The following is a 15,318-nucleotide window of genomic DNA, read 5'->3' as shown; positions in this document are numbered from 1 at the left end:
GGATGTCAGAGCCACTGGTCGATGTTCCATTGTTTCTTTACTTTGAGACCTTTAGCCTTGGGGCAAAATCCTTACCTCAGTGCTAATGGAAATTTTCTAAATGTGTTTCTTTGACGTCAGTGATGAGCATTTTCCCTTTGCCTCTTATTCTAGAATCTGGGACATGAATATAAAAGTATACCCAGAGTTGCTTTTGTGGAGAAGTAGAACAATTAAGTGCTATTTTGATTTGGGTTTAACAATGTAGAGATTCAGTGTTTATGTCTAATAGGTAAATGTTCTGATTTTCATGTAATGCAGAAGGAAAGCATGGCATTACAGGAGTACAGATTTCAGGTACAGTCACATGAACAACATCTAGCTGACAGAGAGGCTTTGCTCATCAAACATCAAGATGCAGTAACAAAGTTAAGAGGTGTGGAAGAAGAGGTTCATGCCAAGTTTGAGATTATGAAGGAGGTATGGTTAACTACATTTAATTACTCTCATGCAGCCTCAAAGGAATTAAATGAATCTCCGATCTATAACTTGTAAAATAATTACGGTGACTTTCTAAAACATCATAAATCTGAAACACAATTTGTTATTTGAACACCATAAATGTTAATTTAACAAGTGAAGACACATTTCCCCATATTTCAGCATATTTATACATTGACGAGTGGGAGTGTTTGATCCCAGATTGTAATTTTGTTGGTCTCAACCAAGTTAATGATAGTAGAGCAGTTAACTTTACAGTTCCTATGTGTGGAATGAAAATTGTCATCTGGAGTTCCTCCTGCTGATTTTTATTCAGGATTTCTGCTGTAGCCAGGTGTAGGAATTCTGAGGAATAATAAGTCATAGAGTCACACAGCATGCAAACAGGCTCTCAAGCCCACCAATCAAGCCAACCTTCGAGCACCTATTTATACTAATCATATTTTATTCTCCCCATTCCCATCAACTTCCCCCAGATTCTACCATTCACTATATACAGACCTCCCAGTGCTGAAAGTGTGAAGTTTGCATGTTCTCCTTGTGACCGCATGAGTTTCTTCTGCGTGCTTCAGTTTCCTACCACGTCCCCATGTTCGGGTTGGTAGATTAATTGACCTCTGCAAATTGTCTCTATTGTGAGGGGAATGGGGGAATTAATGGGAACATGGGGAGAATAGGTTACAAGAAAATTAGTGGGGAATAGGATTCTGTGTGAGCCAGCAAAGATTCGATGGGCTGAAATAGCTTCCTTTTATGTTGTATGGAAAAATGGATTTCAATTTCTGCTTTGCACCTAGGGGGTTGCCATGTTCCAGGTTATGGGTTTGAATTAAATCCAAACTGATAAGATGCATGTCTCTTTTCTTGAGCTGTGCATTGAACAAGTTTGGTCATTGTCAACCCATTTCCATTAGATCTGAGTTTGGTACCAAACTGACTCTAATTTGGTGATAATTGACAGTCTAGTGTCAGGAAATTAGGAGATGTTCTGGGATTAATATACATTGTTTGGGCATCTTGGAGAAAGATGTATTGTTTTGGATCATGCTTTAACTGATGATGTTGTTACCCAAAATGGATATGAACAAAAACTCTTATTGACACCTTGAATAATACAATTACTTTTCCACTAGTATAATTTCACCTAATGGATATTGCTACCTTTATAAATTGCATCATTCAACATTAAAACTGCAAATTTGGTGATGCCTTGTTATGTCAATGGAAAATGATTTGTACGCCAATTCAAATTTTAAAATTAGAGTTTGTAATCAGTAAAATTTTCTTTACGGCTCTCTTCCAATTTGTCTAAGAAATCCTCATAATAATGTAGATTGTTTGGATTTGTTGATGGCAGATATCATTGAAATGGTTCACATTTAATGATTTGGGTTCTCAAGATAACTATTAATTTCATATATAAACAAAAAGTATAAAATGCAAGAAAAGATGAAAATTATGTTTAAAATTTGCACCCAAATCTGGTAGAAATAAGCAATTGGGAAACATTTCATGTAACATTTATCATAGTTTTTGCCAACAGAAGCACTTTGAATCTCCACTTTCACCAAAAGAGTCAACTTTCCATGTTTTTTCTTGATTTACTTGCATATGTTTTCAGTTGCGTGCCTCCATCACTATTTTCTTATCCAGTCTTTTGTCCACCTGGGCTGCTAGTTGAATGGTCCCCAGCACTTAAATGAAATGCATTTGATTCTGAAAATTTGGAAGAGGTTGGGGTGGCTGGTTATGGTGGAGGAAAAGGCTTAAAGGCTTTAGAGTACACTTTTTTTTTTCGCTTTTTAACCATGTTCTGATCTGATTTGGATATAATGCACATAAAATTGAATCTTAATGGAACACATAAGAAAATTGAGACTTTCTCATATCCCTGAATTGGAAAGGTTAGCATCACACCCTCTGAATACAATCACATTAAGCAATAGAAAATTAGTCAATGAACAATAAAACTCTATGTGTGAGATTTCTTCTTGTCACTTGGATGTAAAACTGGTATTAGGAATTGGTTTCGGTTAGCAAAGATGCCAGCTCCAACTGTCCCCTGAAATTGGTGGAAAAGAAAATTGTGTTATTTCTTTATTGACTGCTGATGCACAGTGTCACATTTGCACCTAAGTAGTAAGTTGAAAATCTCCTACTTTAACCCCCACAGCAACATGCTGCTGAAGTCAATCAGCTCACAAATGCCATAAAGGAGAAGATGAAAGAAAACAAAAGACTCAAATCCTCCTTTGACTCATTAAAGGACTTAAATGACACCTTGAAAAAACAGGCAAGAACAATTTTATAAAGTTTACATTACTATAATATGATCAACTTGACTGGTACAGCCATAGGGAATGTAAAATCAAAACAGAAAATGCTGGAGATACTCAGCAGGTCAGGCCACATCTGTGGGAAGAGGAACAGTTAACGTTTCAGGTAGAAGACCCATCGTCAGAATTGGGAAGGAAACAAAAAAAGCTTGTTAAGCTGCAATGAAGGGGAAATGTCTCTGATAGAGTAAAACCGGAATGACCATGGGGATAAGCATTTGTGGAATATGGCTTCTTAATTTAATTGGATACTTTTCTAATCTATTTTGGAAATAACTTTATTTATTATCTAGATGCATTTTTTTTTTAACCCTCACAGAAACCAACATCCTTTACGATCTAGAAACAATCATCTCAGATTTAAGGATTTGGAATCTACTATTTGGTACAGCTTCAGGGATACCTCATTTTTAACATGATTGGTTTTTATGTGGGAAGAAAACTTTCACAGAAAGACAAAATCAGGAGTTCATCCTAGTAAGGGTACTTGTAACCAAGGTTATCTAGTCAATGAGTGAACAGGAGCAGTTAGAGGATGAGAACATAGACAAAAGAATGTAGGAAATGCAAAATGCGTAACAGGAAGATATACCTGACAGGTCAGGCTGGACTTGTCCTCCACTCCTGGTGGGAAAAAGGAAAAAAGAGGGAAACCATAGAGAACAGTTACCCTAAGTCATGGACTATAATGACCATTTCTTGAGCATGATAAACCTTTAGTGAGTAGTACATACGAACAAGTTAGTTAGTTCCTTCACAAGTCAATTTGTCTTGCAAGCTGTTTTAATTCTCTTTTTTTTTCCCCCCTCCTTGGGTGTTGCAATGTTTTTTTCTGCTATTTGACACTTTGTCACACCTTGTGAAAAGCACAAATATTGGGCTCATCGTGGTGACCATTGCCAATAGTTCCAATCGTTCAGCTATTGAAATTGAGTCCCAAATTTCTGCACATTTACTGTGAACTGCAGAAGTCCCAGACTTATTGACAGATTCGGGCAGCTAAATACGTGGCAGAGATTTTGGAGGCAAAGTAATGTGCGTACTTAAAATTATTTTGCTTTATTATTTTGCTTTACTTTTAAAAATTGTCTGTTTTTAGTTAACTTTTTATTTTCTACATTTTAATTTTAGTTATTTAAAATGATTTACTTCAATTTTAATAGCTTGAAAAGTCTCAGAATACTTGATACATTTTAAAACTTTTAAAATCACTTAATATGTTCAGAGCACACTCCCAGTTTTGCTGGCATTTCAAGCACAGTGCCATCTGTGGGAATCCTGGACTGATGATGATGCCAGCATGATCTAGTCCAATGTGGAACAGAACAACAACAAAATTACTTGCAGGTTGAGGAAGATTTTTCATTATCCAGGCCTCTGCTGTATACTCGTCTCTTCCTGACTAATCACTTTGGCTGAAAAATGTTATACAAAATATAAGAGCCTGAATCTTTTTCTGATCCATCAGCAAATATGCTCTTTCACTCTCTCTGCATCCTAAGGATTTGGTTTTTTTTCTTCCCTGTTCTATCCACCCTGCTGTTGTTGAACCCTGATTCATACTTTCATCAGCTGTAGATGCTAATTTTTCAACTTCTCCCTTGCCATTCTCCTGATCAGCACTTCTGCAAACTCCAATTTGATCAAAGCTCCACTACCTACAGTTTTTCCTGCATTAAATCTGAAATATTCATAATGCTCTGTCAATCGCTTGTTAAATTATACATCATAGAATCATTATGGCATAGAAGGAGGCCAATTGACCCATCTTTTCTACAAAAATCATAAGTTTAGAAGAAAATAGCTATTAGAAGAAATTGAAATTAAATAGCACTATGAATTGCAAAGGTCTGAAGTCAGTCAAGTACCCTTACTAGGATGAACTCCTGATTTTGTCTTTCTGTGAAAATTTTCTTCCCACATAAAAACCCATTGTGTTAAAAATGAGGTATCCCTGAAGCTGCACCAAATAGTAGATTCCAAATCCTTAAATTTGAAATGATTACTTCTAGATCATAAAGGATGTTGGTTTCTGTGAGGGTAAAAAAAATGCATTTAGATTATAAATAAATAGTTATTCCCAAAATAGATTAGAAAGGTATCCAAGTAAATTAGGAGGCCATATTCCACAAATGCAACCAGAATTTGGTATAAAATAAAAACTGCTGATGTGGTAAACTTGAAGTCAAAACAAAATATGTTGGAAATTTTCGGGCTGCATCTGTGAAGAGAAACATACTATTTTAGGTCAGTAATCTTTGTGATGGCACATTGAGAGAGGCAACATTTACATAACCAATTTACAACAATTGCAAGTTATGAGGTTGTGGGTCTCCATTATGAGGTACATTAATTGATTTCAACAAAACAAGCATCTAATTTCAGCTGTTGAATGAATCTGAAATATAAATAAAAGAAATAATCAACTCTAGCTCTGCCAAAGGCCTTAAATTGAAATTTTCCTTTTTTGAAATTGGATAAAAATGCTGACAGTGCATTTAATGAGGTGCTTATTTAGCCCATAATTTTATGCAGTTTACTTAATGAATAGAGAAACGTTGGTTGGGATACGTGATTTTAAATGCGCTCACTGTTGAAGTGGATAATTTTTTTTTTAACTTCCTTCCATTTATATGTAGTTTACTAAGTGCTTTTACTTAGATAAATAGGAAAATAATCTGCAAAATTATACAATACTTTGTTACACTCCAAAAATTTGTACAGGTGACCCCTGTGTTACAGGGTGTTGTGTTCCTAGAAAACGGTCAGAATCGTGATTTTCCATAATGTGAAGCCTCATCATCTGCGCATGTCAAAATGCAAGTTCAAAAAAAAAATAAATGTTGTGGTTTTGTTTTACTGTTTTTTCCACATATTGAGAGCGAATTTTATTTCCTATCTCACATTTTTGGGTAGTGATTTGTGAATTCTTTAAGAGCGAATTTTCGTTACTAGAATGGCTATAATGCATGGATCACCTGTATAAGGGTATGTCTTATAATGCCGTGACATTAATTTTCAGATTAACAATATAACACAACAGAACAAGAAGTTGCAAGTTCAGAACAGAAAGATTCAAAGCCGTTTAGAAAACCTGCAGGTGAGATTTAGATGACTGGAGAAAATCTTGCAAAAACCATGGAAGAACAAAAATAATGAAGAAAATAACTTTTTACCCCACCCCCAACTATGCCGTTTTCTTTATCCACCAACCTAGGCTATGAAGTTCTAATCTCAAATTAGTCAAATGACCAAGGTATTAAATTGCATACTATTTTTTAGTTTGGGTTGAGAAGTTTGGTGTCAGCCTGGAAATTTGATTGAGCACTTCCTGGCCTGGCCCCTTGTGCAACTTCTGGATCAGGAATGAACAGGATCATATCCATGCTATGCACTGCAGGGAACCTAGACTAATTTAGAACTTGTCCTCTGAGTCATCATCATTAAGTGTTCCTGAGATGACGACAAGTTGGATTGCCAACACACTGCACCCTCAGTCCATACAGTACTTGCAGTCTTTCCCACCACATGTGGTTGGGGTGGATTAGAACTGCCAACCCAGGCTGATGGTGGGTCTGAGGCAAAATTCAATATTCTAAAAATTCAAGCAAAGCAAAAAATTTGCAGCATCAACAAAGAAATTGTACTTTCTGTCTGTGCCTTTTCCCTTTGAAGCACTGATTAAACTATATTCTAGTATTTGTTGTGTGTCAGAATTTTAGGAAATGTGTTCTAATTATACCTCCTTGCAGAGGAAGCATGATTTACGTGTGGCGCAGAAAATTCATGAAAATATTTCTTCTGGTGTGAAGGAAATCAGGTCGGAAAAACAGGAAAAGATTCAACCTGCTCGTAAAATCAATCGTGTAAGATATTTTGCTACATTAGTTGATATGGATACAATGGAAGATTTGTTGGGTACTATTTTTAAATTCAGGTTATATAATTTCGCACCTTGCATTTGACATACCCCAAGCCCACTCTCCATCATTGTTACCAATAGCAAAAAAAATGTTGACATTCTATTTCAGTATCTTCTTCTCCCTTATCATTTTAATCAGTGCATGACAATTTATGAATTTTCTCTCCACTTCCCTTGCCAACGAGCCAAGTCAGACATCTGCTCCATGGTTATTCTGTCTTCCTCCTGCAATCATCATATCCCTCAACTTTTGATTAACACTCAGTTTAACTCTTTTTATTACAAACATCCATTTCATATTCATAAAAACTGCCAATACCTGTCTGAAAAGCCATCCTTGGCTGCATCCTTTCCTGTTAACATTTTATATTTAATCCTACCCCACACCTTTCTCTCCAAGGTTCTTGAATGCATTGCAACATAGCTTTGTCTCTTTCCAAAATTCCTTGCAAACTAGATCCTGTGCCAGACATACAACTCTGACAGTGGTGTGCTATATTTCTGGTTGTCAAACCCTTCAGTGGTTGGTAAACTCATTCTTTGTCTTGCATTTGTTATCCTGCCTTTAATTGAGACAAGTAGGAGTGAAACCAATGAAGCTAGCATGTTCTTAGCACTGACTTTTTCTTCTGTCTAACACAGTCAGCTCGTGCATATTCCAAGGTTCCACCTTTGGCTTGTTCACTTTCCTCGTGTATGATGCTTCATTGGAAAAGACTTCCAAAAACTTAAGGCAGAACCCAAAATGTTAATTCTTCATTGTTCTGTATTATTTAAAACCTACTCATAGACACTTCTGTTCCAGTGGAAAGACACAAGCACAAAGGTCTGGGTTGACTCTCTAATATAGTATTGAGGAAGTGCTACATTGTTGGAAGTACCATTTTTGTTCTATGACATCTTTTATGAACTTAAAGATACCATGGCACTATTTTCGAAGAAGATTTCAGTGCCGTCTGCAACACTGCCTGAGAAGATGGTGGTGGTAGATACTCGCACAACATTTGGATGAACACTTGAATTGCCAAGGCATAGTAGGCTGTGGACCATGTGTTAATGAGATTACTATAGATAGGTGATGATTGGCATGGACATGATGGGCTGGTCTGTGTCTCTGCTCTGTGACTCTGATTTCAGTGAATTCATAACTCCCAGTTTGAGATCTCTCTTTGTATTTCAGTCTTTAAATAGCGGTTTCTACGAACTACTTGGAGTGCTTCTGGACTGGACCTCAGATGGTTATCTTTGCTATTTAACTCCAGAGGATGAAAATGATATCCAAAAATCATCGGGTCGCTGGTGTTTACCTAGAAAATCTGTCCAAGAGATGTGTGTGAAGGTAATCCTAGTTTTCTTCCTTCAAGTATTTTGGCTTTTGAATATTAACTTGGAATTGAACTATTTTGCATTAGAGTAGTTATAACTAGCAATCTTTTTGCTGACTGAAAAAAGTGATACTAATAATAGAGATGTATCTGAGAAGGAATTAAGCCCCACCTGCATTTTTTTTTAAATGGACTATTTTGGTAACCTTAGGTGGCCTTTGATACATTATTTGAGATAACTATGCATTTCCAAATCTCATCATAATCTATTTTTTTTATGAATAAGTTGAAAAGAAATTTGCATCAAGCGTGTTAGTTAAGGAATGCAAAATCTACAGTCATGCTTTTCAAATACTTCATCAAAAATTATTTACTTTTCCTTTATTGAGAACAACCATCACTATTGCTACATATGAGCTAATATTTTTGGTATTGGTTTATTATTGTCACTTGTACTGAGGTACAGTGAAAGGTTTGTCTTACAAACTGATCGTACAGGTCAATTCATTACACAGTGCAGTTACATTGAGTTAGTACAAAGCGCATTGATGTAGTACAGGTAACAACAGTAACAGTACAGACTAAAGTGTCACAGCTACAGAGGAAGTGCAGTGCAATAAGGTGCAAGGTCACAACAAGGTAGATTGTGAGGTCATAGTCCATCTCATTGTATAAGGGAACCGTTCAATAGTCTTATCACAGTGGGGTAGAAGCTGTCCTTAAGTGTGGTGGTACGTGCCCTCAGGCACCTTTATCTTCCACCTGATGGAAGAGGAGAGAAGAGAGAATGTCCCGGGTGGGTGGGATCTTTGATTATGCTGGCTGCTACACCAAGACAATGAGAGGTAAAGACAGAGTCCAAGGAAGGAAGGCTGGTGTCCGTGATGCACTGGGCTGCGTCCACAACTCTCTGCAGTTTCTTGCGGTCCTGGGCAGAGCGGTTGCAGTACCAAGCTGTGATACATCCAGATAGGATGCTTTCAATGGTGCATCTGTAAAAGTTGGTGAGAGTCAAAGGGGAAAAACCAAATTTCTTTAGCCTCCTGAGGAAGTAGAGGCGCTGGTGAGCTTTCTTGGCTGTGGCATCTACGTGATTTCTGAAGAGAGAGTAACATTTTTTGCAACTTTTTTAACACTAATATAATTTTGCTTGTTCTAAAATAAATGGAAAAAAAATTTAGAAGTTCCATTGTGCACTGCTGCATTTATACACAAAGTAATAGAATTTTTGCAGAAACCAATCACTTAAGGCGATTGGGGGTTAACAATGTGATACCTGAATAATGAGTGACGACAAACCATGCAAATGAACCTCTGGACATTACTCACTTGACAATCTTTTGCATTTGCATGACTTGCAGATGGTACAGGCCACTCATGCAGCAATGGGTATTTATAATGTACAGCCTGCTTTAACATTGGTTAAGTGTGACTTAACAAACTTTACCCAGTTCATCACCTTGTAGGTCAGTGCCTTGTTCCTTCTGCAAATATTATCACTTTAAAAAAATTAACATATCACAACACACATCTACCCTGACACTTTACAGTAGGTCTTTTTATTCTTTATCTACTGTGATTGGATAACCTCCTGATTTCCTCCACTGTAACCACTATGCAAATTTAATGCATGTTTGGGATGCAGAACGAATTTGGGCCTATGTATTCCAGAAAAATCACACATGAATAGCTTACTAGTTTATAATAGTCTTAACAGTTTTCATGAGCAAATTAAATCCTCTTTGTGGGGAAATAATAAATTGTAATTTCTATCCTGGTAATCAAACACTCTTGCATTTTGTATGTAGGGCATTATTTGTTTTGTCTTTATGAATGTTGCTGCTGGTGTCGAGCAAATTAATAATTGCATTAAGCTCCAACTTCGCCGTGCAGAGACTTCTCATTAGAAGAAATTGATAACAAACTTATGCAGTTTTTAATCTTGTGTTACTGATGGATGCAGAAAGAAGTCAGAAAATAGTACTCTCAGCAGGAGAGCAACATGCATCATGAGGCTGATATAGTATTTATTACTCATACAAGTTCTTTTAAACCATGCATTGGATATGTGAATGCTTATTTATTTGACAAATCCAAGCTACTCGGTAGCTACTGATATGTTTATGCCAGAAATGTCCATATCTTCTCTGTTTAATCATGTCTGAAAAGTTGGCATTTCCTGATCTGCTGAATTTTTTCTTTGTGCTTTTTAAGTAAAGAAATACTTCATAAAGAATAACACATTTTGTATCCCTTTCATGCCATTGAAAAATGCTTTACAGCCAGTAAGAAAGTTTGGAAATCCAGTCACTGTTGTATTTTAAGAAATGAAGCAGTCAGTTTTCTGGTTGCAAGATGCTACAGTGCCCATGTGATAATGGCCAAAAACTATTTTAATATCTGAATTCCCCGAGCTGAATTCCCTAGTCCTAATGAAGTGTTTCAGCCCAAAACGTCAACTGTTCATTTCCCTCCATAGATGCTGCCTGATCTGCTGAGTTCCTCCATTTTGTGTGTGTTGCTCCAGATTTCCAGGATCTGCAGTCTCTCTTGTGTCTACACTAAAACCCAAGAAATGTAAACAAATCTTTGAAGATAGCAAGACATTAAGAATACTGTTAAAATGCTATTCAAGATTCTTGGAATTATAAATAGAAACAGAGCATAAAAAGGGTGGCAACCAGAGGATATTGGATACAAGGAAGATGCACAGAAAACAAAATTTGTGATGTGTATTCTTGTGTTTTGAAATGCATTGCATCGAAGGCTGGTGGAAACGTAATATCTTTCCAAAGCGAATTGAATAAAATTTTGAAAGAGGACATTTTGCAGGTTATGGGGAATGTGCGGGGCTGTGGAACTACCCAGAAAGCTTTTGCAAATGACACACATGCCATCTTTTTGAGCTATATCATTCTATGATTCTGTCCTTCTATGGTTCTAATCTAAGTGACTTAGAAAATGCTTGTAATAGAAGCCTGAGAATCTTTGACTTGAAACATTAACTGTGTTTTGCAGCTGATCTGAGAGTTTCCAGCATTTTCTATTTTTACTTTTAGCTGGAACACTTCACCAACTTTAACAGTGCTTTGGCAAAACAGTTGTTTATTTAGTTCCTAACTTTCTGCTTCAGATCCTGCCCTTGATCACGGCACAAATTTATTTAATGCCACCTGGGAATATCAAACTGCAGCTCACACTGGTAAAATTCATTTACTGGGCTTTAAGGCACATAGACAGAAGAGGGACACAGGTAAGTGGAGAGAGATTTTTCTTCCTTCAACAGCTATGCTGCTTGCTAGATATTCAGAGTGGAATCCAATAATGTTTATTTTAAAACTTTGGTTGTGGTCAGAAAGTATTTTTTTTCACAGGATGAATACCTTTAACCACACAGTGGCACAGTAATGTTATGATCGGAATGCCAATTTAAATATTACTCTTCAATTTAATATTCATTCACAAGATAGTGTGCTAAGAGAGAGCCTGGTTCCATGCATGTAAAATAACCAATGGTTAAGCCATTGAGCATCTTGGACAAATGCTGTCAGTCCAAACAACATAGCTTCTGAACATCTTTATGAGAAGCCAGCATCTTCACACTCAGTTGCTTCCTTCGGTTAATTGTATGTATTTCAGTTAGTTGTCCATAATTTCAACTGTATTAGATGTTTTAGAAAGATATTCTGAATACTCAAGACCCAAGAATAAGTCATCAAAGTTGTTACTACTTTAGCTCCTCTATTAGTTTAGTTAGTCAGTAACACCTATTAGATCAAGCCATCAGCAGGTAGATCCATACCTTGTGTTGAACTAACCGTTTATTTGAGTAGCAAGCAAGATAAGATCTGTTTTAGCAACAGTTTGTGTTTAACACCTTCAATTGAAAATCTACTACTTAAAAACAAAAGTCAATTTTATGTACATGGTGACAAATCTGGTAAATTATTGGCCAACCAATGGAAAGCTACTATATCTAAACGTAAGATTAATAAAATTCGTAAACCGGATGTGTTCTTATTTACTGTTCATTCAAGTGGATATAGGTTGAGGAAAGATGGAGTTACACAACCTGTCTGTACTCATTGCTAACATAACCATGTCCAAGCATAATCTATTTATCAGAAGGCTGAGATATGGATTGAACTGTAATTAGTGAGGAATCTTGAGGGGAGAAAATAATCCATTTCAAAAGTAGAAATTTTCTTTGCATCTAGTCTTCATGGCTAATCCAAAAAAACAAATTTTATTAATATCCATTATTGTTAATGCTATTCACTGATTTGTTACTTTTTAAGTAAGGAAGAGGCTTGGAACTGTTGAGGAATTTTAGAATATGAATTATATTACAAACCATTAGAACAAATATATATTTGTAATACAAATGAACTGCTTTTGTTCTGATGTTACAAAAGTGTTTGCTAATTGAAAGTAGTTGTGGTTGAACACTTAATAGGTATTGCTGTGTCATTTATTATTTAATAAATCATAGAGCCATTTGGTCCATTAAGTCCTTACTGGCTTCATGCAAGACCAATCCAGTTAGACCCATTCCCTTGCCTTCTTCCCAAAGCCCTGCTAATTCTTTCAAGTATTTATCTAGCTCCAATTTGAACACCACAATTAAATCTGTCTCCACTGCAATCTCCAATTCCAGACCCCAGCCTCTTTTGCAAATCGTTTTTGTATTATGTTCTTCTGTTCTTTGTCCTTCTGCCATTGAGCATAGTTTATCTACTCTGGCTGGACACTTCATGGTTTTTAATATCTGTATCAGTTCACATTTCAACCTCCTTTATTCCAGTCCGTCCATGTAACTAAAGTCCCTCGTTCCTGGAATTATTCTAATAGTTCTATACTGTACCTCTACAAAGCCTTCTAAAACACCTTCTTGAACACCCTTTAATTTGCTTATTACAATTTTAAAAAGTTGGTAAAAATTTAGTTACTGATAATGGATTGTTGAATATTTCATGTTTGTAACAGTGAAATGTAATAATTTGAACATTAGCAGACTGTGATTACTTCAACCATGCGGCGACTAGGAGAAGAACTGTTCCAAGGAACTATGAGCCGAACAGTGCAGGATAGCCCTTCAGAGTCTGTTGCAGAAGCCAAACCAAAAGCATCTGCTTTCTTCAGGAGCTCTAATCTTAATGTTCGATTTTTATCAGCTCTTAGTATCCTCAAAACAATAACACAAGGTGAGGAGATATTCATTTAATTTTATAACCAGGTAAGAGACCTACAAAACAGCACAGATCTGGCCTTGTTTCAGGTGGAATTGGAAGATTCTTACTCCAGAGACTAATCTGGGAAGCTTGGGGTCTCGCTTATTTTCTGCACGCAAGACTTGATAATAGCCTAAGTGAAATATTTAGAAAATGTTAGAAAAGATTTTCACAGTGCCCTAAATGTTTATACTTTAAAAGAGGACTAAACTGCATTCCTTCTGTGCTAGAGCTTTGCTTGACCAAGTCAATACTAATCACTACACTCATCTTCTCCCCCATAAGCTAGCTTATTCCCTCTGTTTCAAGAAGAATTTTTTCTTAAAGGTTTATTGGTTTCTGCAAAACTAATCCCAAGCTTAATGATGTCAACAACATGCTGTATATCTATATTTTTCCCAGCCTCTTTCCTCAGTAATAATTTTAAAACATCTTTCTGACCAACCCTTCCCCCATCCCACCAAAGGAATAGGAATTCTATTGCATAGTGCAAAGTTTTGTGCACCATTCATTGAAAATGATTGGGGGTTATTTGCACTATTCACAAAGTTTGTATAATTGTGTTGGAGCATCTGTGTGTATGATGCACTAACGCCTTGAGGTGCCTGAACATATGCAATCACATGCAAGCATGTTTCGGATGCCACTTCCATGAAACTAAATTGGTGTATGTGACCTCTGGACATCACTGGATCACAATCATGGATCAGAAGGAGGCTTTCACGTCAAAATGTGTGGCCAGCTTCATCAAAACTTAATGGGAGCCTGCCTGAGCAGGTCCAATGTTAGTGTTTGATGTTTAGCACCCACTATAGATCAGTCCTCTAAGTACTTATGTACTTGCTGCTGCCCTTTGCTGTGGCCCTCAAGATTGCCACCAGATCCTGGCACAATTTAGACCCTGACTCTCCCACCTTGCAACCAATTACAGCGCACCCCCCCCCCCCCCCCCCCCCACTTCCATCTCATCTGATGCCATGACTCAACCCTTGAGGTTTCACTTTGATTCATTCTCCACCTATTGCCCTTTGACTTCTGTTCATTGCCACTCCCCAACCTCTAACCTCCTGAAAGGAATGTGAATATTCATTGCACAATGCCAGTTGTGCATGGCCCCTTGGATTTTGCACTAACAGACCCTCACATAAAACCACCATGCAATGTTGGCATAATGTTCCATTCCTGATATGGGATAATTTCTAGGCCACAGTCTTTTTGCATTTACAATAATAAAACATTTGATAATTTTTAAATCCACTGCTCTATCCTGATAAATGTACATCAGATTTACTTCAAGGCTATAATGTTTTTTTTATTCAATGGGATATACAAAAGTGGCTGAACAAACATTTTACAGTGGTTTGATGTCTTTATTCTTGTCCTCTGCATCCATTAATGAACCCAAAATGTTGTAGGCCTTTTATTTAATGGCTTTATCTATCTGCATTCCCATCTTCAACATTATAATTACCTGCATAAATATAGCTCACTTAAGTTAATTAAATACCTCAAACTACCTGGACTCCTTACCTAAAAAAGGATATACTTGCAGCGACTTACTATTTGATTTCTGGAATGCATTTTTGTCCTATGTGGAAATTCAACAGACTGGGCCTGCATTCTAGAGTTATGAATGAGGTCATCACCCTGAAACATACAAAATTCCTGCAGGTCTTGACAGGGTTGATGCAGGAATGAGGTTTGTCCTGGCTGCGATGTCTAGCACTAGACAGTATCAGACGGGTAGGCGTTTTGGGACTGAGATGATAAGAAACTTATTCACCCTGAGGGCTGTGAATCTTTGGAATTCATTATCCAACAGAAGTGTGGAGGCTCAGTCACCCAGTATATGCAAGACAGAGATTGATAGATTTTGTGCATATTTTATAGAAAATCTTAAGGGGAGCATGAGATACAATCATAGAGAGGTGATGACCTCGCACATAATGATGGGAAATTGTGAGAGAGTACTATTGCGGATAGTGTGACTAAACACCTTGAAAATTGAGTTTGATCAAGCATGA

General features: G+C 36.8%; 1 protein-coding gene across 1 annotated transcript in view; it reads left to right on the top strand.

Moving 5' to 3' along the window:
- The window catches only part of LOC127575940 (coiled-coil domain-containing protein 138-like), a 41,448-nt gene that overhangs the window by 16,464 nt on the left and 9,666 nt on the right, over nucleotides 1-15,318 (top strand). Inside the window, exons 6-12 of the mRNA XM_052026202.1 lie at nucleotides 301-459; nucleotides 2,654-2,773; nucleotides 5,839-5,916; nucleotides 6,569-6,682; nucleotides 7,919-8,077; nucleotides 11,197-11,316; nucleotides 13,075-13,267. Of these exons, the coding sequence (XP_051882162.1) occupies nucleotides 301-459; nucleotides 2,654-2,773; nucleotides 5,839-5,916; nucleotides 6,569-6,682; nucleotides 7,919-8,077; nucleotides 11,197-11,316; nucleotides 13,075-13,267 (943 nt within the window). The remainder of the gene's footprint in view (nucleotides 1-300; nucleotides 460-2,653; nucleotides 2,774-5,838; nucleotides 5,917-6,568; nucleotides 6,683-7,918; nucleotides 8,078-11,196; nucleotides 11,317-13,074; nucleotides 13,268-15,318) is intronic.

This window comes from Pristis pectinata, chromosome 11 (genome assembly GCF_009764475.1).
Source record: "Pristis pectinata isolate sPriPec2 chromosome 11, sPriPec2.1.pri, whole genome shotgun sequence".
Taxonomy (NCBI): domain Eukaryota; kingdom Metazoa; phylum Chordata; class Chondrichthyes; order Rhinopristiformes; family Pristidae; genus Pristis; species Pristis pectinata.
The sequence above is the reverse complement of the archived record's forward strand: the minus strand, read 5'-3'. Positions and strand labels throughout refer to the sequence as shown.